Source organism: Lepidochelys olivacea (assembly GCF_965140295.1).
Source record: "Lepidochelys olivacea isolate rLepOli2 genome assembly, chromosome: 20".
Lineage (NCBI taxonomy): Eukaryota > Metazoa > Chordata > Testudines > Cheloniidae > Lepidochelys > Lepidochelys olivacea.
Genome location: NC_140430.1, coordinates 11375575 through 11400967, shown reverse-complemented (window position 1 = coordinate 11400967; position 25393 = coordinate 11375575). Strand labels below are relative to the sequence as shown.

General features: G+C 61.1%; 1 protein-coding gene across 2 annotated transcripts in view; it reads left to right on the top strand.

Moving 5' to 3' along the window:
- The first annotated feature begins 2283 nt into the window (after positions 1–2283).
- Positions 2284–25393, top strand: part of PPP1R1A (protein phosphatase 1 regulatory inhibitor subunit 1A) — an 83034-nt gene continuing 59924 nt past the window's right edge. The window contains exon 1 of one of the 2 annotated variants that reach the window (XM_084610393.1): positions 2284–3613. In XM_084610393.1, coding sequence (XP_084466519.1) covers positions 3533–3613 — 81 coding nt within the window. In that variant the 5' untranslated portion in view covers positions 2284–3532. The remainder of the gene's footprint in view (positions 3614–25393) is intronic. The other variant, XM_084610392.1, reaches the window with a different exon arrangement.

Here is a 25393-nt window from a genome sequence, read left to right as displayed (position 1 = left end):
TAAGCAGGAGGGGGGGGGACTGGGGGCAAAGCATGGGTGGGGCCAAGCCTGGCTGTTTGGGGAGGCACAGCCTCCCCAAGCCTATGATACCCTAGCCCATGGTTACATAATACTGCTTTGGGTTTCTTTGGTATTTCCCCCCCTACAAGGATGTTATGCTTAATTACATTATGGTCACTATTAGTGAGTGGTTCAGCTACATTCACCTCTTGGCCCAGATCCTGTACGTCACTTAGAACTAAATCAAGAATTGTCTCTCCCCTTGTGGGTTGCAGAACTAGCTGCTCTAAGAAGCAGTCATTGAATGGTGCATCCCATCCTGAAGTGACATGTTCCCAGTCAGTATGGGGATAGTTGAAATTCCTCATTATTATTGGGTTTTCTGGTTTTGTATCCTCTCTAATCTCCCTAAGCATCTAACAGCCATCATCCTGATCAGGTGGTCACAGTATATTCCTACTGCTATATTCTTATTATTCAAGCTTGGAATTTCTATCCATAGAGATTCTATGGTACTGTTTGATTCATTTAAGATTTTTACTCTATTTGACTCTACGCTTTCTTTCACATATAGTGCTGCTCCCCTACCAGCATGACCTACTCTGTCATTCCTATATATTTTGTACCCTGGTATTACCGCGTCCCCATAATTATCATTGTTCCACTGAGTTTCTGTGATGCCTATTATATCAATATCCTCATTTAGTACTAGGCACTCAAGTTCACCCATCTTATTGTTTAGACTTCTAGCATTTGTATACAATACTTATAAAATCTATCAATATTTAGTTGTCTGCCTTCATGTGATGTAACTGAATGGAACTCATTTTCATTTGACTGTTTCTCTTCAGTTCCTACCTGTACTTTATATTCTTGTGTTCTCTCCTCTTTAGTAGGATATAGAGAAACCCCTTTAAGGAATTCCCTTAAGGAATATCTCTGTCCGAATCACGTGCTCCTCCATGCCCATTGGCTTTCCCCCAGCCTTTAATTTAAAAACTCCTCTACAACCTCTTTAATTTTCCATGCCAGCAATCTGGTTCCATTTTGGTTTAGGTGTCTGGAGGACTTAGCCTCATTTGGGCAGCACTGAGCGCCAGCACTGGCCGGAGGACTGAGCCCTGTCTGGGCAGTGCTGAGCACTGTCGCTGGCTGAAGGACTGAGCCCGGTCTGGGTGGCACCGTGCGCCATCACTGGCCAGATTGGTCTAAACCCAAAACCTTCCCAATATTTTAAGGACACCGGGGCTGTGTCAGAATGTCTGTTTTTTGCTGGGAAAGCCAGGTTGGATTCTGCTCGCTGTTCTCAGCAAAGAGTGGCAGCCGTGGGCTGAGCAGGCCTCTGATACGTCTTCATGACCCTTTTCAGCCAGACAGAGCATTTCAGTGAAAACCCAGTTAGCCGGGAACGTTCCACTCAGCCCCCTGCGCATGTTGCCTGCACGCAGGAGGAAAGGGTCCTGCAGCCGAGCAGGTGTAAAGTGGCAAAACTCCAGGTCCTCACTAACCCTGCGCCCGGGTACACCAGCTCCGGCACTACCCCAGGAACTGAATTAAAGCCACTGAAACCCAGGCAGTGCTTTACAAGCTCACTCAAAGGGATGTGGGAATGAATCTAACCCTAACTTCCCAAATTGCCGCCTGTGGCTCTCTGCTCCCCCACACTCCGCCGGCTCACACGGCCAGGGCTCTGCTGGTCCAAAAAGGCCACAATGGCTTGGGAACTGCCAGCCCAAGAGATGCCCTCTCCCTCTCCGTGATGCCTCCAATGTCCAGACACTCTCGCTGGTGTGTGTGAGACAGGAGGTTCTGGATTCCCCCAGCACCACTCTGGGCCTGAAATAGCCCTGTTAGGCAGGCAGCAGAGGCCATCCCTTTGGGCAGGAGGTTGTGGGGAGGGGTTGGGTGGCGGTATGGGGGAGCACCACACACACACACAATTCTGCCCCTCTGGAGCGGGTGAGAGAGAGAAATCACACATGCCAGGTGACTAGACAGAGCCAGGGCACCATGGGGCTGCTCAGGAGCTGGAAGAGAATAGACTGGCCTGGCCTGGATGGGGTGTCCCAGGATGCTGGGGGGAGTCCTGAATAATTGATATTTTGGTTTGGTGGCCAAACCAAAACTGTCCAACCTCCCTTCCCCAATCATTTTGGGTTAAAAGATGAACAGACCTTAGGTTAAACAAAACATTTAATTTGTTTTGGTGTGTGTGTGTGGGGGGGGGGTATTTGGCCCTTGCTTTGCTTTTTAAAATAATTTGGTGGAATTTCAAAACAAAATCTGACCTTTTGGGGGGGAAATATCAGCAAAAGACATTGGCTGAATTCCACCCCAAATGGTGTTTAAAGTATGTGTCTGAAAATGGCACCTGGCTTCTCAGGGTAGTTCTGAGGCTGCTGTCCCCCCAGCTCTGGGGCTGCTGTCCCCCAACTCTGCGGCTGCTGTTCCCCCGGTTCTGGGGCTGCTGTCCCCCGGCTCCGCGGCTGCTGTTCCCCCGGTTCTGGGGCTGCTGTCCCCCAACTCCGCGGCTGCTGTTCCCCCGGTTCTGGGGCTGCTGTCCCCCAACTCCGCGGCTGCTGTTCCCCCAGTTCTGAGGCTGCTGTCCCCCGGCTCCGCGGCTGCTGATCCCCCGGTTCTGGGGCTGCTGTCCCCCGGCTCCGCGGCTGCTGATCCCCCGGTTCTGGGGCTGCTGTCCCCCGGCTCCGCGGCTGCTGATCCCCCGGTTCTGGGGCTGCTGTCCCCCAACTCCGCGGCTGCTGATCCCCCGGTTCTGGGGCTGCTGTCCCCCAACTCCGCGGCTGCTGATCCCCCGGTTCTGGGGCTGCTGTCCCCCAACTCCGCAGCTGCTGTTCCCCCGGTTCTGGGGCTGCTGTCCCCCGGCTCCGCGGCTGCTGACCCCCCCAGCTCTGGAGCTGCTGTCCCCCGGCTTTGGGGCTTTTGTTCCCACAGCTTTTGCACTGCAGCCGGGCCCTGCTCTTCCCTCTGCCAAACCGCAGGCTCTGCGGATCCCCTGCGGGCTCTGCATCCCGAGATCATAAGAAACGGCCGATGAACGCGGTAGAAGCGGGGGCCTGATCCTGCACGCCCGCGCCAGCACGGAACGGGGTCTGCGCTGTCCGTTCGCGCCAAGCTACTTACATCGCGCCGGGGCGCCCCGCGCCCGGGTGATGGGCTCCTGAGTCGGGGATGCTCGGCACCATCTTCCCCACCCATTGTAAGGAGCGGCCCCATCACCTCGGGCGGCTGCCGCTGGCTGGGAGGCGGAGGGTTAACGCTCCGGGAAGCGTGTGTGTGAGTGTGTGAGTGTGTGTGTGTGTGTGTCAGGGGGAGGGGGCGGCGGGCCGCGCCCGACCAGCCAATAGGCACCGGCTGCTTCTCCAGCTCCCCGAGCGGAGGCACCGGGACTGAGCGGAGACTGGCAGGGGCAACCTGGGCGAGCGCGGCGCGGGGAGCCGAGCGCGGGGCGCGTCCTTCTCTCCCTGCCGGTGTCTCTGGGAGAGCGGAGCTGGAGCCCGCGGCGCCCTCGGCTATGGAGCCCAACAGCCCCCGGAAGATCCAATTCACCGTCCCGCTGCTGGAGACGCATCTGGACCCGGAGGCAGCCGAGCAGGTGGGTCTGGAGCGGAGCTTTGTTCTGTGGGGGCCGGTTCCTTGGCGATGCGCCCAGGGGAGCGACCCTGCGGGCAGGGCGCGCACGGACCCTCCTGCGCCCAGGGCTGCCAGCGCCTTCCGGGCAAGGGGGCAGAGGAGCCGGACAGGGCTGGAGACTCGGGCCGGCCTGTCGGAGCCAAGGAAAGGACCCCCCGCCTGCCGGGCCTGGAGGAGCTGCCCGGCCAGGACCCACTTACCTGCGAGGGGCACGGGCGTGGGCCGTCGTGGAGGGCTCCGGGGTTTGAGTCGCGGTGTGTAGTGGGACGCTGTATGTGTTGTGGGGGGCACTGGGGTGGGTCAGAGTGTCATGCAGGATGTGTGAGGGTGTGGGTTGTCTGGGGTGTTGTGCTGGGTGGGGGGGTGTTATGTGGGGTGTGGTCCCCGGTACGGGGGTGTTGTGCCGGGTGGGGGTGGGGTAGTGGGGGGTGATGGTGTTTGGGGGTATGGATTGTCTGGGGTGTTGTGCTGGGTGTGATGGGGGGCTATGTGAGGGTGTGGGTTTTCTGGGGTGTTGTGCCAGGTGGGGGGGTGTTGTGTGGGGTGGAGGTGTGGTGGGGGGGGTGATGGTGTGTGGGGGTATGGATTGTCTGGGGTGTTGTGCCGGGTAGGGGGGTGTTGTGTGGGGTGTGGTCCCCGGTACGGGGGTGTTGTGCCGGGTGGGGGTGTGGTGGGGTGTGTGTGATGGTGTGTGGGGGTATGGATTGTCTGGGGTGTTGTGCCAGGTGGGGGTGTTGTGCCAGGTGTGATGGGGGGTTGTGTGAGGGTGTGGGTTTTCTGGGGTGTTGTGCCGGGTAGGGGGTGTTGTGTGGGGTGGAGGTGTGGTGGGGGGGTGATGGTGTGTGGGGGTATGGATTGTCTGGGGTGTTGTGCCGGGTGGGGGTGTTGTGTGGGGTGTGGTCCCCGGTACAGGGGTGTTGTGCCGGGTGGGGGTGTGTGGGGGGGGTGATGGTGTGTGGTGGGGTGATGGTGTGTGGGTGTATGGATTGTCTGGGGTGTTGTGCCGGGTGGGGGTGTTGAGCGGGGTGTGGGTTGTCTGGGGTGTTGTGCCGGGTGTGGCGGGGGGCTGTGTGATGGTGTGTGGTGGTGTGGGTTGTCTGGGCTGTTGTGCCGAGTGCGGGTGGTGTTCGGAGTGTTGTCCGGATGTGCGTAGGGGGGTGCTAGGGGCTACTCCCCTCAAGCGCAGCCTGTGAGCTCTGACTGGCGCTCCCCTTCGGCTGCCTGCGCCTGGCCGGACGGTCAGACCCAGCTGTTCCCAGCGCCTCCCCGTGCCCCGGGCTGCCCGGGCAGAGGGCGGGTCTCACTGAAGCCCGAGTGAGGCCCGGGCGGCAAATGGCTGCGCTGGGAGCAGCACCTGGCCCGGCCCAGCTCAGCCCCGTGGCCCGTGCACTGGGAACACCTGGGGCACTTCCCTCTCCCCATGCCAGCCCCGCGCTGCTGGGCTCAACCATGGGCTAGCTCCGCGCCATGGCATCTGGTGAGCCGAGGGGCAGGGTCTAGACTCGTACCGTGCGGCACCTGGTCCTGCCCCTCCCCCCCATGACCCCTGCCCCCTGCGTTGCTGAGGCTCCAGCACTCCCTCCCTTTTGGCGCCTGCTGGCAGGGATCCAGGGCGAGACCTTGGCCCCGAAACTGGGGACGAGGCAGAGACTCTGGCTCACGTTTTTAATCCATCGTGTCCTAACCGCATGCTGAGCAGTGGCCAGGCCCAGCCCCCTTGGGAGTTCTGGGGGGAACAGAGTGGAGCTGGTGGCAGAGACGGGGCTGGCATGGCATGGCTGTGCAGGCAGGGTCAGCACCCTGGGGTGGAGGCCTCACCTCTAGGGGCCTGGACTCTGGCGGGCTAACGGCATCAGATCAACCTACCACCCAGCCAGCCTTCATGTGCCTGCCTTGCAGTAGCGGCCAAGATCCCTTGGCTGCCAGTCCCCATCTAGGCTGGAACAGCCGAGGGATTGTGTGTCTAGGGAGACCTCGGGAATGAAATGGCAAAGGTCAAGAGAGGACGTCCTGGTGCATTCGTAAGGCTGGGTGTGGAGAGCCTCATACTGGCATAGCAGGGGGCTGTGGGTCAGAAGTGAGGGGCACCGGCAGAGCTGGGGGGGGAGGAGTCCCGGGGTGGCATAGCAGGGGCTGTGGGTTGGGACTGAGGGGCACTCGTAGAGCTGTGTGGGGAAGTCCCGGGCTAGAATCTCAGTGAGGTTCTGGTTTCAGAGGAGCCGCCGTGTTAGTCTGTATCCGCAAGAAGAACAGGAGGACTTGTGGCACCTTAGAGACGAACCCATTGATTTGAGCGTGAGCTTTCGTGAGCTACAGCTACAGTACTCCTTTTCTTTTTAGTGAGGTTCTGGTCCTCCTGGTTGTGGAGAAAAGCTTGAAAATGTGACCCGAGCACAAGTGAAAGGCTCTGGAACCAGAAGGCAACAAAACAGAAACCAGTAGTCATTAATTTAAAAAAACATACAAACAAACATGATTTTCGAGCCAGTCTCATAATTTGGAGAGGCCTGGGGTTGGCCATACCCAGGTGGGGCTATCTCACCTGGGCAGGGACAGGAGGTGTGGCGCAGACCCCAGAACTGCTGGTCATTTGAGGGGTTGCAAAGGCTGGTCTCAGACAGGCAGGCAGCACAGAGCCCAGCTGAGTGGTAGTTACCACTCTGGGCCCTTCCAGTCCTGCCTTCTGTGAGGACGGAGTGGAGACTTTGTTACAGGAACTCCATGCAGTTCAGTGGCTCTCCTCGTGCAGGGCTGAGCATCTTAATCGGTTCCAGGGCTGAAGCTCATGAGTTTTCCTCTTGCTACTGGGGACGGCAGCCCCAGCAGTGCATCTTCGTGGTCTGTGTTCCACCAGCAGGATGCTACTGGGGAGCCCAAAGATGTGGGATTGTGAAACACGGGCTGTCTCAGCACCAAGTGTCTTGCTGTCACTTCCCAGAGGAGCTAAATGCTGACAGGCACCGTCTGTGTTGCTGTTGCACAGCACATTTGCAGAGAGGCTCGGAGGAGCTGCTGTAGCGTCTTGCCAGCAGCAGCCGGGGTGGAGGCTGGGGACATGCAAATAAATGGGAAACTGATGCAGGGGGTAATGCACTGGGGGGTGGGGGGAGAGCAGTGGAAATGGCACCTTCCTCACCCATCCTGTAGGGGAGCTGCTTTGTCTGAGCTAGGAACAGGAGCTTCCACCTCCCACTCCTCCACACCGTCTGGGCTGAGAGTCCTTCCTGGGAGGAATAAGAGTCGAAAGGACCACTGTGATCATCTGGTCTGAGCTACTGCGTAGAACTTCCCTGAATTCCATTGTCAAATATGTGTTCCCCATGTAGGTACTTACACACTCTAATCGAGTCACCCTTTGAGTAGGTCTAGTGGGTTTGAGTGAGGTGAATGGGAGGCAGGACTCCTGGGTTCTAGTCCCAGCTTTGGGAGAGGAGTGAGGTCTAGTGGGTTAGAGCAGGGGGCCTGTGAGCCAGGTCTTGTGGGTTCTATTTCCGACTTGGTCACTGACTCTCTCTGTGACGCTGGGTGAGTCCCATCCCCTATCCATGCCTCAGTTTATTCTGTCTGTAGATTGGGTTTAGTGACACCTCACAGGCAGGGATCATAGATGTTTGTAAAGAGCTAAGGGCCGGGGTTTCAAGTGTGCGGAGGCCCCAGCAGTTCCCACTGAGAACAGCGGAGACTGCCCCTTCCCCGCCAAAAGCAATGGGAGCTGCTGGGTGCCAGGGGCCCTGGGGAGGATGGAACATTGTCCTTATCATCACACTTTTCATGATCCGTTCGTTCCCCTTTGCAGGGTTTTGTTTCTGAGTCAGGAGGTCACTTCTAACTGGGCAATGGGCACCGCTGGGTGGGGAGAGGCCCCCAGCTCCCTAAACTCCCCTCTTTAACCCCAAGGGAGCCCTTGAGCTCATGCAGTTCAGAGGCAGCCAGCTGAGTGGGGGAGAGCTGCAGAGTCCCTCTCCTGGGCTGGAGGGGAGCAGGCCATGGGCGGGGGGTTGGGAGAGTCAGGAGGCAGCCTGTTGGGGGCCAGCAGGTAGGAGGCTTCCCAGGAGTGGCCTATGCCATACCATGGGGGTGTACATGCTGCAGATGCGTTCATCTCCGTGCTGCGGCTGGCTGCGGCTGGGCAGTGTGGGCTGCCAGGCACCCAATGGGGTCAGCAGTGCCGTGCCGAGTAACCCAGCCTCATGCATTGTGCAAGCTTCCCAGGCACCAGGCGTTCACGTTGGGAACTGCAGTGTCTGAGAGCATCAGCGAGGGACACAGGGCAGGGTGGGTGAGGAAGCTGGTGTGATGCAGGGAGTCCGGCTCCAGGCGGTCAGACCCCTTGGGTGCATGTATCTTGCGGCGGGGCCATCCCAGGCCAATTCACAGAACTCTGGGGGGATGTGAAACTCTCCTGGGGGCTGCCATCCCGAGCTTCTCCTCAAACCAGAATGAAGCCTTTAGCCCTTATGGCTACGAGATGCCCTCAGAGGTGTGACCTAAGCGTCAGGAATGCAGCGTTGTCTGTCTCAGTCTGCAGAGACCCTGGTCTGGTCACACTGTGTGAACTGACCCTGGTCCTTCCCAAGGGTGTTGACTCTGGAGAGAAATTATGATGGTTCAAATGTCAGCACTGGTCACTGCTGATCAAAGCAGCTGGCGAAGTGGGAAGATGATGGAAGGATGGCCCTGTGCAGGGTCTCATGGGGCATCTTGAGGGGTTTGTGAGTGAAGCCTGGGGCATCACAGCTGGCTTTTTCCCCAGTTTGACCCCCTGGTTCTGAACATTTGCAGCAGAGACTTAAATCCGGAGTCTCCAGAGATCTCTGAGGAGCAAATCTACTAGGAAAGCCAAAGGCAATGAGTGTGGCAGTGATTCATTGCGGGGGAGGAGCGGGCGCATGCTGGGAGAACCTGGGTCCCGAGTGGGATCCCCCTGCTGTGATGAGGAGTTCTTGGGATTGGCTTTGTCTCCTGCCTGGGCAATGGAGCCATGATGCCTCAGCCAAATTTTCCTCCCAGTCCAGTGGCGCTGAGCCCAGGCACAGCCCAGTTACGCCCCCCCCCCATTGAGCTGCCAGGCCTCTCCATGCCCAGATGTGGGTCCTTCTCAGGAGCTGGCACAGAAGGGGATGCCCGAGTGCCAGAGCGTCAGTGCCAGAGCCTCCCTTCTTGCTGCGTAGATGCCGGGTGGTTCATACTATTTGCTCTATATGTGCTTAAAACAACAGAGGTCTAGGTCTGCTCTGCTGGGACATGGTCGAAATGGGGTTATTGGCCAGAAATCCCCATGGAGGCTGCTGTGCTGTCATCCTCCACCCCAGAGGTGGCTGCATTTCACGGTCGCTCATTGCATAAGGACTTTGCTATGAAGAATGTGAGGTCCTCTTATAAATGTTTGTTCCTAAAATAAATCTCTCTCTTGGTCTGGATTTTGACTGCCCACCGGCAGAGGGTGGGTTAGTGGAGCTGCCCCTGTTTCCCTCAGTCCCTCCCACTCACAGAGGGACAGGAAAATGACCCCACACCCCAAGATGGGCCCAGGGCAGTGTTTGGACCCAGCCCCAGGCCTGGCTGCACATTCCAGACCCTCCAGAGGCTAGAGTGGGGTCAGATGGGGCTTTGCTTGAGGCCCAACATACTCAGACCTCCAGATGGCTAAGGGGGGGTCAGCTCTGTGCAGAGGGAGGAGAGACCCTGCCTGCCATGGAGCCCCCTTCTTGCTGCCCTGGCTTCTGACTCCACTTGGGTCCATCCTGACGCTGCCTGGAGTGTGGGAGCTCCCCTCCCTCTGGGGCATCAGAGGCTGGCTGCTCCCTTCTACAGTCCTGCAGCTCCTGAGCCCCCGTGGTCCCACCAGAGCTGTTACAGCCTGTTTCATGCTCCTCTCACTGTCTTCTGGCTTCTGAGCAGGTAGCAGGGCTAGGGAGGGAAGGGGAAGCCCCAGGGATATGGGAGAGATATGGAGCCATCAGCTCCTTCCTGCTTCTCCAGCTCCTTAGGAGGGAGCCTTCCTTGATGTGCTGGGGTCCCATTCCTCCCAGCTGCAACCCATCATCCCACAGTAACCTAGTGCTAGCAGCAACATGACCCTAAACAGGTGCAACATCAGCCCAGCTCATCGGTCGGGGGCTTGAGAACATAGGTCACAGTGGAGGGGCACTGGCAGAATTGTGAGAGGGGAGCCCAGGGCTGGGTTAGCGGGGGCTGAGGGTCAGGACTGAGGGGCGCTGGCAGAGCCATGTGCATGGCAGGTGGGGGCCCAGGGCTGGGTTAGCGGGGGCTGAGGGTCAGGACTGAGGGGCGCTGGCAGAGCCATGTGCATGGCAGGTGGGGGTCCAGGGCTGGGTTAGCGGGGGCTGAGGGTCAGGACTGAGGGGCGCTGGCAGAGCCGTGTGCATGGCAGGTGGGGGCCCAGGGCTGGGTTAGCGGGGGCTGAGGGTCAGGACTGAGGGGCGCTGGCAGAGCCGTGTGCATGGCAGGTCGGGGGCCCCGGGCTGGGTTAGCGGGTGGATACGGGTCAGGACTGAGGGGCGCTGGCAGAGCCGTGTGCATGGCAGGTTGGGGGCCCCGGGCTGGGTTAGCAGGTGGCTCTGAGTTGGGACTGAGGGGCATTGGCACAGCTGTCAGGGTAGGGTGGGGGTTAAAAGTTGGGAAGCAGGATCCATTATTTGAGCCTCTGTGTCACGCAAATCCCAATGTCCGTTTGAAAGTTGATGCTAGAAGAATTAGCACTGGATTGCACTGAAACCATAATGTTCAGCCAGTGGAGAGGGAGTGGTGAGTCCAGGGAGTGGCTTGGTTGGAGACAATAGCTCCGCTGGCAGTGATGGTGATGAGAGGGGTTGGGGCCTGCTGTTAGTCGGGGATGAAGAGAGAAGGGGGCTGTGCCGCGTTTGGGGCGCGTCGGCTTGCTGGGATCTGGAACTCTGGGAAGTGAGGATGTGGTCCTGTATCACAGGGGCTGAGATGTGGATGCAGTGGGAGCCCCTTACTAGGCTGTCCCCGCTCTGCAGTGAGGGGCTGGCACGTCACATCCCTCAATCTTCAGTCTCCCCAGCATGGGCTCTCGAAGAGGTGGTTTTGCTGTAGAGGTGTGAAAGCTGCTGGTCAATACTGCGGTCATTGTTAAAGCCACTGGTGCCAGGGTAACCAGACCTCTACAGTGTTAGTCTTGCACCAGGCAAACCACAATTCGCAGGCTCCATTTGCCAGGCCCTGTAAGCGCTAGGCCCGGTGGGTCCCACCAATGACTCAGCCGTGGCTGAGTGAAGGGCATTGGACTAGAGCTGACAGGGAGAGGAAATCCCCTTGGGCCAGTGGCTTTAGAGATTTATGATTCAAAGTAAAACAATAGTGGTTCCTATTTGGCCCCTGGGTGGGAGGGGATGGTCCAGCAGAGGGCTCTTCAGGCCCTGTACCCAGGGTGCTTCCCAGTCTCTTCTAGAGCCAAATAGGAGCTTGCTGGTTTCCAGGCCAGCCTTATGAGTTTGTGTCTCTCACTGGGACCCCTCCGCACAGCCTCTGCCCTGTCTCTGCTCTGCGCAGACTCGGGCCCCTCTTGTGGCCACCAGTTACAGTTCCTTCACATGCAGTGCCCTGGCCATGCCCTGCAGGGCTCCCCTGCTGCTGCCCATTTGCTATGCACCCCACTCCCCCAGAGCCAGGTGACTTCGTGGGCTAGGTTTCCAGGGAAACAACCCTCCTCCCGAAAACCAAACCAAACCCCCTACCCCAAGCAGAGCTCTGACCTCCGCCGGAGGAGCCAGAGACCCCATGATGTCTTCTAGGGACTATGCTGCTGCTATTGAGCACACATAGAAGGCACCCAGACACTGTGCTGGTGGGCAGCAGAATAAAACCGTGAGATAGACTGGGGTGACTGTGGGGACAGACAGGTAGATTTGCCTGGGGCCCTGAATAACTACTTCGGCAACAGGCTGTGGGAACCCCAGAGCCAGCCCCACCCCAGGCACCAGTCCCTGCCCTGCGCCCAGCGCATGATCCTTTGAGCAACTGAGCCAACATGTGCCGTGTGGGGAGCACAGCCCTGCCCTGGACTCTGCACACCCATGCCAGCAGCCAACCAGCGAGCACATGCTAATGTATGCAAATGTGCTGCTGGCTCAGTTCTGGCGCCTGGCTTACTGCCAGGGTGAATGCTCTGATTTGCAACACAAGCCACTGACCCAGCTTTGCTTTCTCCTAGTGATGAGCAGGAAAGGCTGCTGCTGCCACCTTTTGCTTTGGGAACTGGTGCTAATTAATGCTGCGCTTGGCCCCTTTGCACCCATCGGTTATTTAGGTGCCAAGCAAATGTTCCCATAGAACCCAGCGCCCGTGTGACCTGCTCCTTGGGTGAAGGAGCCTGGAGTCTGAGCGCTGTCAGAGCAGAGACAGCCCAGGTAGGAGCCCCTGCTGCATCCACAGCTCCACTCTGAGCCTTGCCCTCGTGCCGGAGACATACCCTCTCCAGCTGGGACCCTGAGCTGCGTTCAGCCCACGGCCTCTCTGGCTGTGGTGATAGAGGGTGTGTGGCAGAACCGGGCTGAGACCTGTCACAACTCACGTCAGGGCACTGAGCTGGATTGGAGCTGGTGCTCTAGAGCTGAGGGGCCGCAAGTGGTATAGGTGTTGTCAATTGGCTTTGTGATCTGCTGAGTGTGGGGAACGGCACCGCACCAGCCAGTGCTGGTTTAAAGCAGCCAGAACCCCAGACTGGCAGCCTTCCTTTAGCACCAGCCATAGCCCCTTGCCCCTGGGCTCTGGTGTGGTACTGCCCCCAGCAAGAAACAAGAGACAAGGCATGAATGTAATGAACATCCAGGGGTTCTTTATGGAGGCTGCTGGACACAAACACACCTTGTGGGTCTCTCTGGCCCTCCAGCCTGCACTGGCCAGTGCCTGCACACAAACTCTGCAGTCCACACTACACACTGAAGCACTAAGACTGTTAAAGAGAGCAGAACTGGGGCCTTAACCTGGGGGCCTGGCCAAGGTCCAACATCTCCACAGATTCAACATCCGGCGTCAAGTCCTGTCCCAGGGCTAAGTTCAGGGCTGGTGTAAGTGAATGCAGCTTGTCTGGCTTCACGGGATGAACTGAGCCCTCTGACACCATGGCTGAGGTTGTGGCTCCCTGTGTGGCTGTTTATGCAGCTGCCACTTTCCACCCCAGAGGTGGCTGCATTTCAGTGCTGGGTGCTGCGATTCCTTTGGGGCAGGAGGCACTATATGGCTGCAGAATCCAATCCCTGTTAGTTCAGCCCCATTCTGGATGCCATCTCCCTCTGCCTCTCCCCGGAAAGGATTAATGAGATTTATTTCCTCCCAATGTTTTGCTTTGTTCCCATCTTGTCCTCCCCTCCCCTGCTCAGTTCATTGTTTATGACCTCCTCCTTTGTGTGTAAGCAAACCTCAGATCTTTCCAGGTCACAGTGAGCTTCGCTCGGCTACAGCCCAGAGGAACATTGTGCAGGAAAAGGAGAGATTCCCGCATAGAACACTAGTGCGGGAAGCTTTTCCAGCCACGTGAGGGGATATTTCAGTGGAGGAGGGTAGAACAAGGGGAGCAGATGAGCCTTCTCCACTTGCTCTGGCATCAGCATCTTGCAAATGCTTATTTCTGAGCCCTAGCCATGCTTGGGGCAGCGCTGTCCACTGGTTAAAGCACCATGCTGAGAATGGGGAGACCTGGCTTCTGTTCCCAGCTCTGCCACTGCGTGGCTGTGTGACCTCAAGTGAGTCCCTCCTCCTTTGCAGCATGGAGAGGACAATCCAGTGAAGTGCTTTGAGATCGATAGATGGAAACTCTTCTGCAGGGGCTGAGCTACACAGACAGGAGCCATCTGTAATGGATAGCTCTGGGGCTGGGGTTCAAACAACCACTTTTGTGGGTGTTTGGGGTCCAAATGAACCAAAACTGAAAAGGGATCTCCCCTGTTTGACATCCACTGGAGTTTGGGATCTCGCTCTCTTCCAGACATTTTCACAGCCCTGTGCACTTCCTTCTGCCATTCAGAACCGAGAGCACAAACCCCAAAACACTGCTCGTTTTCTGCAGTGTTTTGAGCCAGGGTGGGTTCCAGTGTTCCCTCTAATTTTTCCCACTGATGTGCGGAATTAATTTTGTTATGGGCCCCCATATGGAGGGGATGTGTGACACATCACCTTTCATATTGGGGCACATAACAAAATTCATGTGGCGGCAGTGGGACTGAGGGATTTGGGGTGTGGGAGGGGGCTCTGGGCTGGGGCAGAGGGGGTGAGGGTGGTGAGGGGTCTGGGATGAGGGGCTCAGGGCTGGGGCAGAGGGTTAAGATGTATGTGTGTGGTGGCGTGAGGGCTTCGACTGGGGTTGTGGGTTCTGGAGTGGGGCAGGGAATAAGGGGTTTGAGGTGTGGGAGGGGGCTCAGGGCTGGGACAGAGGGTTGGTGAGGGCTCCAGCTGGGGGTGAGAGCTCTGGGGTGGGGCCAGGAATGAGGGGTTTGGGATGCAGGAGGGTGCTCCGGAGCTACAGTGGGGAGAGAGAACTCCCCGCAGCTGTGTGGCCACACAGCTTACAGGGAACTTAGGTGGGTTCTGGGTTCGGCTGCCGGATAAGATAGGCCCAAGAATGCCGGGTAAGATAGGCCACTCCTGTGTTCAGGGAAGGCAAACATCTCAAAAACCCTTTCCTCTCTGAGCAGCATCCCTGACCCTGCTCTTGCAGGCCTGTCTAGCATGAGGTGCAAGGTGTTTGGTGCCCAGGAGCTGTCAGGGGCGGACTCACAGCTTTCAAAAGTCTGGTATAAATAAGGCCACACGTCCTCCAACACGTGCTGAACCAGTCACGGTAAAGTCCAGGGCACAAGGGCTTAGGTATTGCTCCAGTCCTGCTGGCACCTGTAGGGGGAGTTAAGTGATGTCTAGGCTCCCTGTAGGGATCACCTTGCCTGGCCAGTGCACAGTAAAGCTATGGCCTGCCCTGGCCACCCTGGGTTTGAAAACGGATTAGTGAGCAAGTTTTAAAACTTTATTGTGTAGACAGGGCCACAGGGATGATGCAGGTCAGAATTAAGGAGCATTGGCCGAGCTGTGTGTGGGGAGCTGAGGGCTGGGCTGACCTGGGCTGGGCTAGCAGGGGGCTGTGGGACAGGACTGAGGTGCAGAGCTGGCTGTGTTGGAGGGAAGCCCAGGGCTGGGATAGCTTGGGGCTGTGGGACAGGATTGAGGAGCAGCCACATAGCTCTGTGTGTTTTGGGGAGCCCTGGGCTGGGCTAGCAGGGGGCTGCAGGACGGGATTGAGGGGCACTGGCAGAGCTGGGTGTGGGGAGACCAGGGCTGGGCTAGCAGGGGCTGATTGAGGGGCACCGGCAGAGCCATGTGTGTTGGAGGGGAACCCAGGGCTAGGATAACTGGGGCTGTGGGATGGGAATGAGGGGCACTGGCAGAGCTGACTGTGTTGGAGGGGAGCCCTGGGCTGGGCTAGGAGGGTGCTGCGGATTGGAATTGAGGGGCACTGGCAGAGCTGGGTGTGGGGAGCCCAGGGCTGGGATAGCTGGAGCTGTGGGTCGGGATTGAGGGGCAGCGACAGAGCTGGGTGTGTTTGGGGGAGCCCAGGGCTGGGATAGCTGGGGCTGTGGGTCGGGATTGAGGGGCAGCGACAGAGCTGGGTGTGTTTGCGGGAGCCCAGGGCTGGGATAGCTGGGGCTGTGGGTCGGGATTCAGGGGCACTGGCAGAGCTGGGTGTGTTTGGGGGAGCCCAGGGCTGGGCGAGTGGGGGGCTGCGGGTCAGGACTGAGGGGCACTGGCAGAGCTGGGTGTGGGGAGCCCAGGGCTGGGTGAGTGGGGGGCTGCGGGTCAGGACTGAGGGGCACTGGCAGAGCTGGGTGTGTTTGGGGGAGCCCAGGGCTGGACGAGTGGGGGGCTGCGGGTCAGGACTGAGGGGCACTGGCAGAGCTGGGTGTGGGGAGCCCAGGGCTGGGCGAGTGGGGGGCTGCGGGTCAGGACTGAGGGGCACTGGCAGAGCTGGGTGTGGGGAGCCCAGGGCTGGGTGAGTGGGGGGCTGCGGGTCAGGACTGAGGGGCACTGGCAGAGCTGGGTGTGGGGAGCCCAGGGCTGGGATAGCTGGGGCTGTGGGTCAGGATTGAGGGGCAGCGACAGAGCTGGGTGTGTTTGGGGGAGCCCAGGGCTGGATGAGTGGGGGGCTGCGGGTCAGGACTGAGGGGCACTGGCAGAGCTGGGTGTGGGGAGCCCAGGGCTGGATGAGTGGGGGGCTGCGGGTCAGGACTGAGGGGCACTGGCAGAGCTGGGTGTGTTTGGGGGAGCCCAGGGCTGGACGAGTGGGGGGCTGCGGGTCAGGACTGAGGGGCACTGGCAGAGCTGGGTGTGGGGAGCCCAGGGCTGGGTGAGTGGGGGGCTGCGGGTCAGGACTGAGGGGCACTGGCAGAGCTGGGTGTGGGGAGCCCAGGGCTGGGCGAGTGGGGGGCTGCGGGTCAGGACTGAGGGGCACTGGCAGAGCTGGGTGTGTTTGGGGGAGCCCAGGGCTGGGCGAGTGGGGGGCTGCGGGTCAGGACTGAGGGGCACTGGCAGAGCTGGGTGTGTTTGGGGGAGCCCAGGGCTGGGCGAGTGGGGGGCTGCGGATCAGGACTGAGGGGCACTGGCAGAGCTGGGTGTGTTTGGGGGAGCCCAGGGCTGGATGAGTGGGGGGCTGCGGGTCAGGACTGAGGGGCACTGGCAGAGCTGGGTGTGTTTGGGGGAGCCCAGGGCTGGGCGAGTGGGGGGCTGCGGATCAGGACTGAGGGGCACTGGCAGAGCTGGGTGTGTTTGGGGGAGCCCAGGGCTGGATGAGTGGGGGGCTGCGGGTCAGGACTGAGGGGCACTGGCAGAGCTGGGTGTGTTTGGGGGAGCCCAGGGCTGGATGAGTGGGGGGCTGCGGGTCAGGACTGAGGGGCACTGGCAGAGCTGGGTGTGGGGAGCCCAGGGCTGGACGAGTGGGGGGCTGCGGGTCAGGACTGAGGGGCACTGGCAGAGCTGGGTGTGGGGAGCCCAGGGCTGGGTGAGTGGGGGGCTGCGGGTCAGGACTGAGGGGCACTGGCAGAGCTGGGTGTGGGGAGCCCAGGGCTGGATGAGTGGGGGGCTGCGGGTCAGGACTGAGGGGCACTGGCAGAGCTGGGTGTGTTTGGGGGAGCCCAGGGCTGGACGAGTGGGGGGCTGCGGGTCAGGACTGAGGGGCACTGGCAGAGCTGGGTGTGGGGAGCCCAGGGCTGGGTGAGTGGGGGGCTGCGGGTCAGGACTGAGGGGCACTGGCAGAGCTGGGTGTGGGGAGCCCAGGGCTGGGCGAGTGGGGGGCTGCGGGTCAGGACTGAGGGGCACTGGCAGAGCTGGGTGTGTTTGGGGGAGCCCAGGGCTGGGCGAGTGGGGGGCTGCGGATCAGGACTGAGGGGCACTGGCAGAGCTGGGTGTGTTTGGGGGAGCCCAGGGCTGGATGAGTGGGGGGCTGCGGGTCAGGACTGAGGGGCACTGGCAGAGCTGGGTGTGTTTGGGGGAGCCCAGGGCTGGATGAGTGGGGGGCTGCAGGTCAGGACTGAGGGGCACTGGCAGAGCTGGGTGTGGGGAGCCCAGGGCTGGACGAGTGGGGGGCTGCGGGTCAGGACTGAGGGGCACTGGCAGAGCTGGGTGTGGGGAGCCCAGGGCTGGGTGAGTGGGGGGCTGCGGGTCAGGACTGAGGGGCACTGGCAGAGCTGGGTGTGGGGAGCCCAGGGCTGGATGAGTGGGGGGCTGCGGGTCAGGACTGAGGGGCAGCGGCAGAGCTGGGTGTGTTTGGGGGAGCCCAGGGCTGGACAAGTGGGGGGCTGCGGGTCAGGACTGAGGGGCACTGGCAGAGCTGGGTGTGTTTGGGGGAGCCCAGGGCTGGGTGAGTGGGGGGCTGCGGGTCAGGACTGAGGGGCACTGGCAGAGCTGGGTGTGGGGAGCCCAGGGCTGGACGAGTGGGGGGCTGCGGGTCAGGACTGAGGGGCACTGGCAGAGCTGGGTGTGGGGAGCCCCTGCGCAGACAGGCAAATTACCCAACTCCGCGGAGGAGACGTCCCATTGAGCAGGCGCCATGCTGGGAGCAGACTCGGTGCAGGGGCATGTTTGCCAGTGCGGGGAGCGGGGCTGGGAGCCATCTCGCTGCACAGCGGGCGCACTGCCAGCCCCAGCAGCTCCCCTCCCCTGGAGTATTTTAGTTGCAGGTTTATTTTTGTTTCAGCTTTTCTGAGTGGATTCACTGCTGAGAAAGAGCCTGAACGGACCAGCCCTGAGCTTCCCCTGGGGCAGAGGCACTGCAGGGTAAAAGCCCCCGGCACCAGCCGGGGCCCTGGCCATCCCTGTGTGCTTGGTGTGATGCAGCCTGTCCAGGCTGTGACAGCTTCTCCAGGGTTCTCTAAAACCCCCGCGCCTCTGAACAGCCCCAGTGGATTCCCCTTGTTTCTCGCAGGGATGCTGACACTTAGGGTACCTTTGCCCCTCCCCGCGGCTCCTGCCCTGGCCCCCCTCCAGTGGTGCCTCGTCAGCTGCAGCCCCGTGGCACCAGGGTCCTGCAGGTGCAGCACAGAACCAACCCTGGGCCCATCACTCCAGACTGGCCCCTGCCCACAACCCCGGTCCTGGGATAGGGCACAGGAGCCATGTGCTGATCGGGTTGTCAACTTTCTAATTACACAAAACCGAACACCCTCGCCCCACCCCTTCCCCAAGGCCCCGCCCCCGCTCACTACATTCCCCCTCCCTCGGTGGCTCGCTGTCCCCCAAACTAATTTGCTTTCACGGGGCTGGGGTTGGGGGTTGGGGGGCGGGAGGGGATGAGGGCTCCAGCTGAGGGTGCAGACTCTGGGGTAGGGCTGGGGGGTGCAGGAAGGGGCTCCAGGCTGGCGGTGGGTCTGAGGGATTCAGAGTGTGGGAGGGGGCTGCGGGTTGAGGAAGGGCGCTGGGGTGTGGGAGGGGGTACGGGGACTGGGCTGGGGGTGCCGGCTCTGGGCTGGGGCACGGGCTTACCTCGGGCGGCTCCCAGCCCTCACCCTACAGCCCAGTCCAGCTCCCATGGGAGTCACTGAGGACTTAGCACCGACCTCACTGGGGACAGAGCGAGCGCTGCTGGAGGCCTCACTTTCCCCCTCCCTGGGGTCTGTGTGGAATTGGCGAGAAGATGCCCTGCCTGGAGCCGTGCCCTGCAATCTCAGAGCAGCAGGGCCCCATGGCTCTGCTGGCAGGGAGGGGCAGCCCTGTCGGACTCAGCCTGGACATCCTGCCCTGGTGCCAGGCTTTCCATCCCTGTGTCTCTGGGCCCTTCAGCCCCCTTCGCCTGCAGCTGGGCCCTACCCTTCCCCACCTCGCGGTTGGCTAATGCCCTCCCCCGGTAGTTGGGCCCTTCCCCAGCCCTGGGCTCCTGACCTCCTGTAGCCCTTCCCAGTCCTCAGTGCTGACCCGATCCCTCCCCCGGTACTGAAGGGTGCCAGCACCTTTCTCTTTGCTACAACAACAGCAGCATCTTATTAATCCCAGCCAGTTAACCCGCCCTGCCCTCCCCCACGCCTGAGTGGTGGGGAAGGGCCCTGACCTGGGCTTGTTACACTTGATGTCAAAATTGCCAACGCTCCCATTGACCTGACTGGCTCAGGAGCAGCTCCAGGCCCCCTCTAAGGGAGGCATTTAACCTGTCCCCTCCCCCACAGCCAGTTGCCTGGCAGCACTTATACTGTGGCCACATGTGCCCCACGGGGAAGGGGCAGCAGAGGCTCTCTCCGGGGGAGATGCTCCACCTGAGCCATGTGCTGTGAGATCAGACTGGCAGAGCAGGGGCTGATGACGGAGGGTTTCTGACTTCATATCGCAAGTTCTGCAGCTCTCCTCGCTGCTGATCCCGTGTGCAGCTGGACCTAGGCTCAGGGCAAAGCCAGATCCTGCCACCACGGCTGGCACTGGCCTGGTGCATGGAGCAGCAGTGTGGGGAGCTGACAGCACAGGATCGGCATCACTTCCCATTGCTTTGTTCAGGACCGGTCTCTAGGCACTAGAGCCAGGAGGGGGCATCTCCCCTGGGCTGGGGCTTAGCTGAGTGATCAGAAAGCCGAGGGAGGGCTGGGGAAGGGAGTGCACAGCTGAGGCCACAGCTTGGCCCTGCCACGAGCTACGAGCTACGGGGCAGCTCTGTGTTTCCCGGCCGGTGCCGGCGCTCTGCTCGGGAAGGGCGTTTCAATGTCTCCTGAGAACTGCTGAATAAACAGCCCCTCCTACCCATATTCTGGGTCTCTGGCCACTGCTGCTCTCTGCCTCCGTGTGACATGGGGAGAGTGGAGCACAGCAAAGGCCAGGTTTGGGGGGGTCGGTTTCAAGCAGGACGGGGGCAGACGAGACTGGCACCAGTGGGTGGGATTTGGGGGCGGGTCTGTGTGACTTTTGGTTTTCCGCACACTGCCTTTAAATGGTAAAGTGCTTTGCTGTGTGCAGGGCCAGGCCGTCTGCTGGGGGAGGTCAGCGCTCTGTGAGAGGGGACACACACGGGTCTTGTGCTCCCAAGGAGACTTTCCACTGCTTTGCTGCTTCCCTGCAACAGGACAGAGGTGCCTGTTTGGCTCTTTGGGTGGGAGAAGCAGGAGAAGCCGAAGGCTTGTCACAGTGGATCAGTCCAGGGGCCCGTCGAGCCTGGTATCCCATCTCTGAGCATCCCAACCACCCGCTACTTCAGAGGGAGATGCAAGAAACTCCTGCAGAAGGGAATTATGGGATAACCTGCCCCAAGAGACAGTTCCCGCCCAACCCCCATTAGCTAGGGTTTGGCCAGTGTTTCCAGGCCTGCCAGGCCTCCAGGTTATGGACACCATTCTCCCCCTGGATGCCCTTCTTACACAGAGAAAGGTTGATCCTTTGTAGAGTCCTGCTCAGCTTTTGGCCTCACTGCTGTGCTGTGGCAGTGAGTTCCACGGGCCACGTTGTGCGATTTGGAGAGGAGAACGAAGGGGCTCGCAGAGGATCTGCCATGAACTGAACGACCCAGTCCTGACTGGCAGGGTGGCACCTACTGTTAGATAGTTTGATCCAGATGCCTACGTGAGTTCTTCAGATTCTAATCAGAGCAGGGGCGGGGTAGGGGCCTCTGCGCAGGGAGAACGCACGAGGAGCCAGGGTCAGGTCGCTCCATCACTGGATGTGTCTGGCTCCAGAAGCTTCGAGAGGGCAGCGCTGCAGTGGGATCAGGCCACCACTGATCTGGGGCGCTAATGAGCAGATGGAGAGTGTCCTTCCCTGGCAGTGGGGCCAGCCTGGCCACTGAAGCAGGTCCCGGTGCCAGAGCTGGGGCTGCTTGGTGCTCTCACTGTTATGGATCTCACGTCCCTGAGTGACTGTCACTCAGCACCATGAGGGCTAACGTTTCTTGTGTGTCCTCCCCCGGCACAGACAGGGGCTTGCAGCACTTGTGCCTTCCTGTGGCCATACGTGTCTTACTGTGTCACCTTGTACCCTGTTGGGCATTCAAACGTCTCACGCGCACGCTGTCCCACGCGCACGCTGTCCCACGTACATACGCACGCTGTCCCACACGCACGCTGTCCCACGCGCACGCTGTCCCACGCGCATACGCACACTGTCCCACGCGCACACTGTCCCACGCGCATACGCACGCTGTCCCACGCGCACGCTGTCCCACGCGCATACGCACACTGTCCCACGCGCACGCTGTCCCACACGCACGCTGTCCCACGCACATACGCACACTGTCCCACGCGCACACTGTCCCACGCGCATACGCACGCTGTCCCACGCGCACGCTGTCCCACGCGCATACGCACACTGTCCCACGCGCACGCTGTCCCACGCGCACGCTGTCCCACACGTATACGCACACTGTCCCACGCGCACGCTGTCCCACGCGCACGCTGTCCCACACGTATACGCACACTGTCCCATGTGCACACTGTCCCACGCGCATACACACACTGTCCCACGCACATACGCACACTGTCCCACGCACACGCTGTCCCACGTGCACACTGTCCCACGCGCACGCTGTCCCACGCACATACGCACACTGTCCCACGCGCACACTGTCCCACGCGCATACGCACGCTGTCCCACGCGCACACTATCCCACGCGCATACGAATGCTGTCCCACGCGCACACTGTCCCACGCGCGTACGCACACTGTCCCACGCGCACACTGTCCCACGCGCATACGCACACTGTCCCACGCGCACGCTGTCCCACGCGCACGCTGTCCCACGCGCATACGCACACTGTCCCACGCGCACGCTGTCCCACGCGCACGCTGTCCCACACGTATACGCACACTGTCCCACGCGCACGCTGTCCCACGCGCACGCTGTCCCACACGTATATGCACACTGTCCCATGTGCACACTGTCCCACGCGCATACACACACTGTCCCACGCACATACGCACACTGTCCCACGCACACGCTGTCCCACGTGCACACTGTCCCACGCGCACGCTGTCCCACGCACATACGCACACTGTCCCACGCGCACACTGTCCCACGCGCATACGCACGCTGTCCCACGCGCACACTATCCCACGCGCATACGAATGCTGTCCCACGCGCACACTGTCCCACGCGCGTACGCACACTGTCCCACGCGCACACTGTCCCACGCGCATACGCACACTGTCCCACGCGCATACACACGCTGTCCCACGCGCACGCTGTCCCACGTGCATATGAACGCTGTCCCACGCGCACACTGTCCCACGCGCATACGTACACTGTCCCACGCGCACGCTGTCCCACGCGCATATGCACACTGTCCCACGCGCACACTGTCCCACGCGCACGCTGTCCCACGTACATACGCACGCTGTCCCACACGCACGCTGTCCCACGCGCACGCTGTCCCACGCGCATACGCACACTGTCCCACGCGCACACTGTCCCACGCGCATACGCACGCTGTCCCACGCGCACGCTGTCCCACGCGCATACGCACACTGTCCCACGCGCACGCTGTCCCACACGCACGCTGTCCCACGCACATACGCACACTGTCCCACGCGCACACTGTCCCACGCGCATACGCACGCTGTCCCACGCGCACGCTGTCCCACGCGCATACGCACACTGTCCCACGCGCACGCTGTCCCACGCGCACGCTGTCCCACACGTATACGCACACTGTCCCACGCGCACGCTGTCCCACGCGCACGCTGTCCCACACGTATACGCACACTGTCCCATGTGCACACTGTCCCACGCGCATACACACACTGTCCCACGCACATACGCACACTGTCCCACGCACACGCTGTCCCACGTGCACACTGTCCCACGCGCACGCTGTCCCACGCACATACGCACACTGTCCCACGCGCACACTGTCCCACGCGCATACGCACGCTGTCCCACGCGCACACTATCCCACGCGCATACGAATGCTGTCCCACGCGCACACTGTCCCACGCGCGTACGCACACTGTCCCACGCGCACACTGTCCCACGCGCATACGCACACTGTCCCACGCGCACGCTGTCCCACGCGCACGCTGTCCCACGCGCATACGCACACTGTCCCACGCGCACGCTGTCCCACGCGCACGCTGTCCCACACGTATACGCACACTGTCCCACGCGCACGCTGTCCCACGCGCACGCTGTCCCACACGTATATGCACACTGTCCCATGTGCACACTGTCCCACGCGCATACACACACTGTCCCACGCACATACGCACACTGTCCCACGCACACGCTGTCCCACGTGCACACTGTCCCACGCGCACGCTGTCCCACGCACATACGCACACTGTCCCACGCGCACACTGTCCCACGCGCATACGCACGCTGTCCCACGCGCACACTATCCCACGCGCATACGAATGCTGTCCCACGCGCACACTGTCCCACGCGCGTACGCACACTGTCCCACGCGCACACTGTCCCACGCGCATACGCACACTGTCCCACGCGCATACACACGCTGTCCCACGCGCACGCTGTCCCACGTGCATATGAACGCTGTCCCACGCGCACACTGTCCCACGCGCATACGTACACTGTCCCACGCGCACGCTGTCCCACGCGCATATGCACACTGTCCCACGCGCACACTGTCCCACGCGCACGCTGTCCCACGTACATACGCACGCTGTCCCACACGCACGCTGTCCCACGCGCACGCTGTCCCACGCGCATACGCACACTGTCCCACGCGCACACTGTCCCACGCGCATACGCACGCTGTCCCACGCGCACGCTGTCCCACGCGCATACGCACACTGTCCCACGCGCACGCTGTCCCACACGCACGCTGTCCCACGCACATACGCACACTGTCCCACGCGCACACTGTCCCACGCGCATACGCACGCTGTCCCACGCGCACGCTGTCCCACGCGCATACGCACACTGTCCCACGCGCACGCTGTCCCACGCGCACGCTGTCCCACACGTATACGCACACTGTCCCACGCGCACGCTGTCCCACGCGCACGCTGTCCCACACGTATACGCACACTGTCCCATGTGCACACTGTCCCACGCGCATACACACACTGTCCCACGCACATACGCACACTGTCCCACGCACACGCTGTCCCACGTGCACACTGTCCCACGCGCACGCTGTCCCACGCACATACGCACACTGTCCCACGCGCACACTGTCCCACGCGCATACGCACGCTGTCCCACGCGCACACTATCCCACGCGCATACGAATGCTGTCCCACGCGCACACTGTCCCACGCGCGTACGCACACTGTCCCACGCGCACACTGTCCCACGCGCATACGCACACTGTCCCACGCGCATACACACGCTGTCCCACGCGCACGCTGTCCCACGTGCATATGAACGCTGTCCCACGCGCACACTGTCCCACGCGCATACGTACACTGTCCCACGCGCACGCTGTCCCACGCGCATATGCACACTGTCCCACGCGCACACTGTCCCACGCGCACGCTGTCCCACGCGCACACTGTCCCACGCGCATACGAACGCTGTCCCACGCGCACACTGTCCCACGCGTATACGCACGCTGTCCCACGCGCACGCTGTCCCACGCGCACACTGTCCCTCGCGCATACGCACACTGTCCCACGCGCACGCTGTCCCACGCGCATATGAACGCTGTCCCATGCGCACACTGTCCCACGCACATACGCACACTGTCCCACGCGCACACTGTCCCACGCGCATACGCACACTGTCCCACGCGCACGCTGTCCCACGCACATACGCACACTGTCCCACGCGCACACTGTCCCACGCGCATACGCACGCTGTCCCACGCGCATACACACGCTGTCCCACGCGCACGCTGTCCCATGCGCATACGAACGCTGTCCCACGCGCATACGAACGCTGTCCCACGCGCACGCTGTCCCACGCGCACGCTGTCCCATGCACATACACACACTGTCCCACGCGCATACGCACGCTGTCCCACGCGCACGCTGTCCCACGCGAACACTGTCCCACGCACATACGCACGCTGTCCCACGCGCATACGCACGCTGTCCCACGCGCACGCTGTCCCACGCGCACACTGTCCCACGCGCATACGAACGCTGTCCCACGCGCACACTGTCCCACGCGTATACGCACGCTGTCCCACGCGCACACTGTCCCACGCGCACACTGTCCCTCGCGCATACGCACACTGTCCCATGCGCACGCTGTCCCACGCGCATATGAACGCTGTCCCATGAGCACACTGTCCCACGCACATACGCACACTGTCCCACGCGCACACTGTCCCACGCGCATACGCACACTG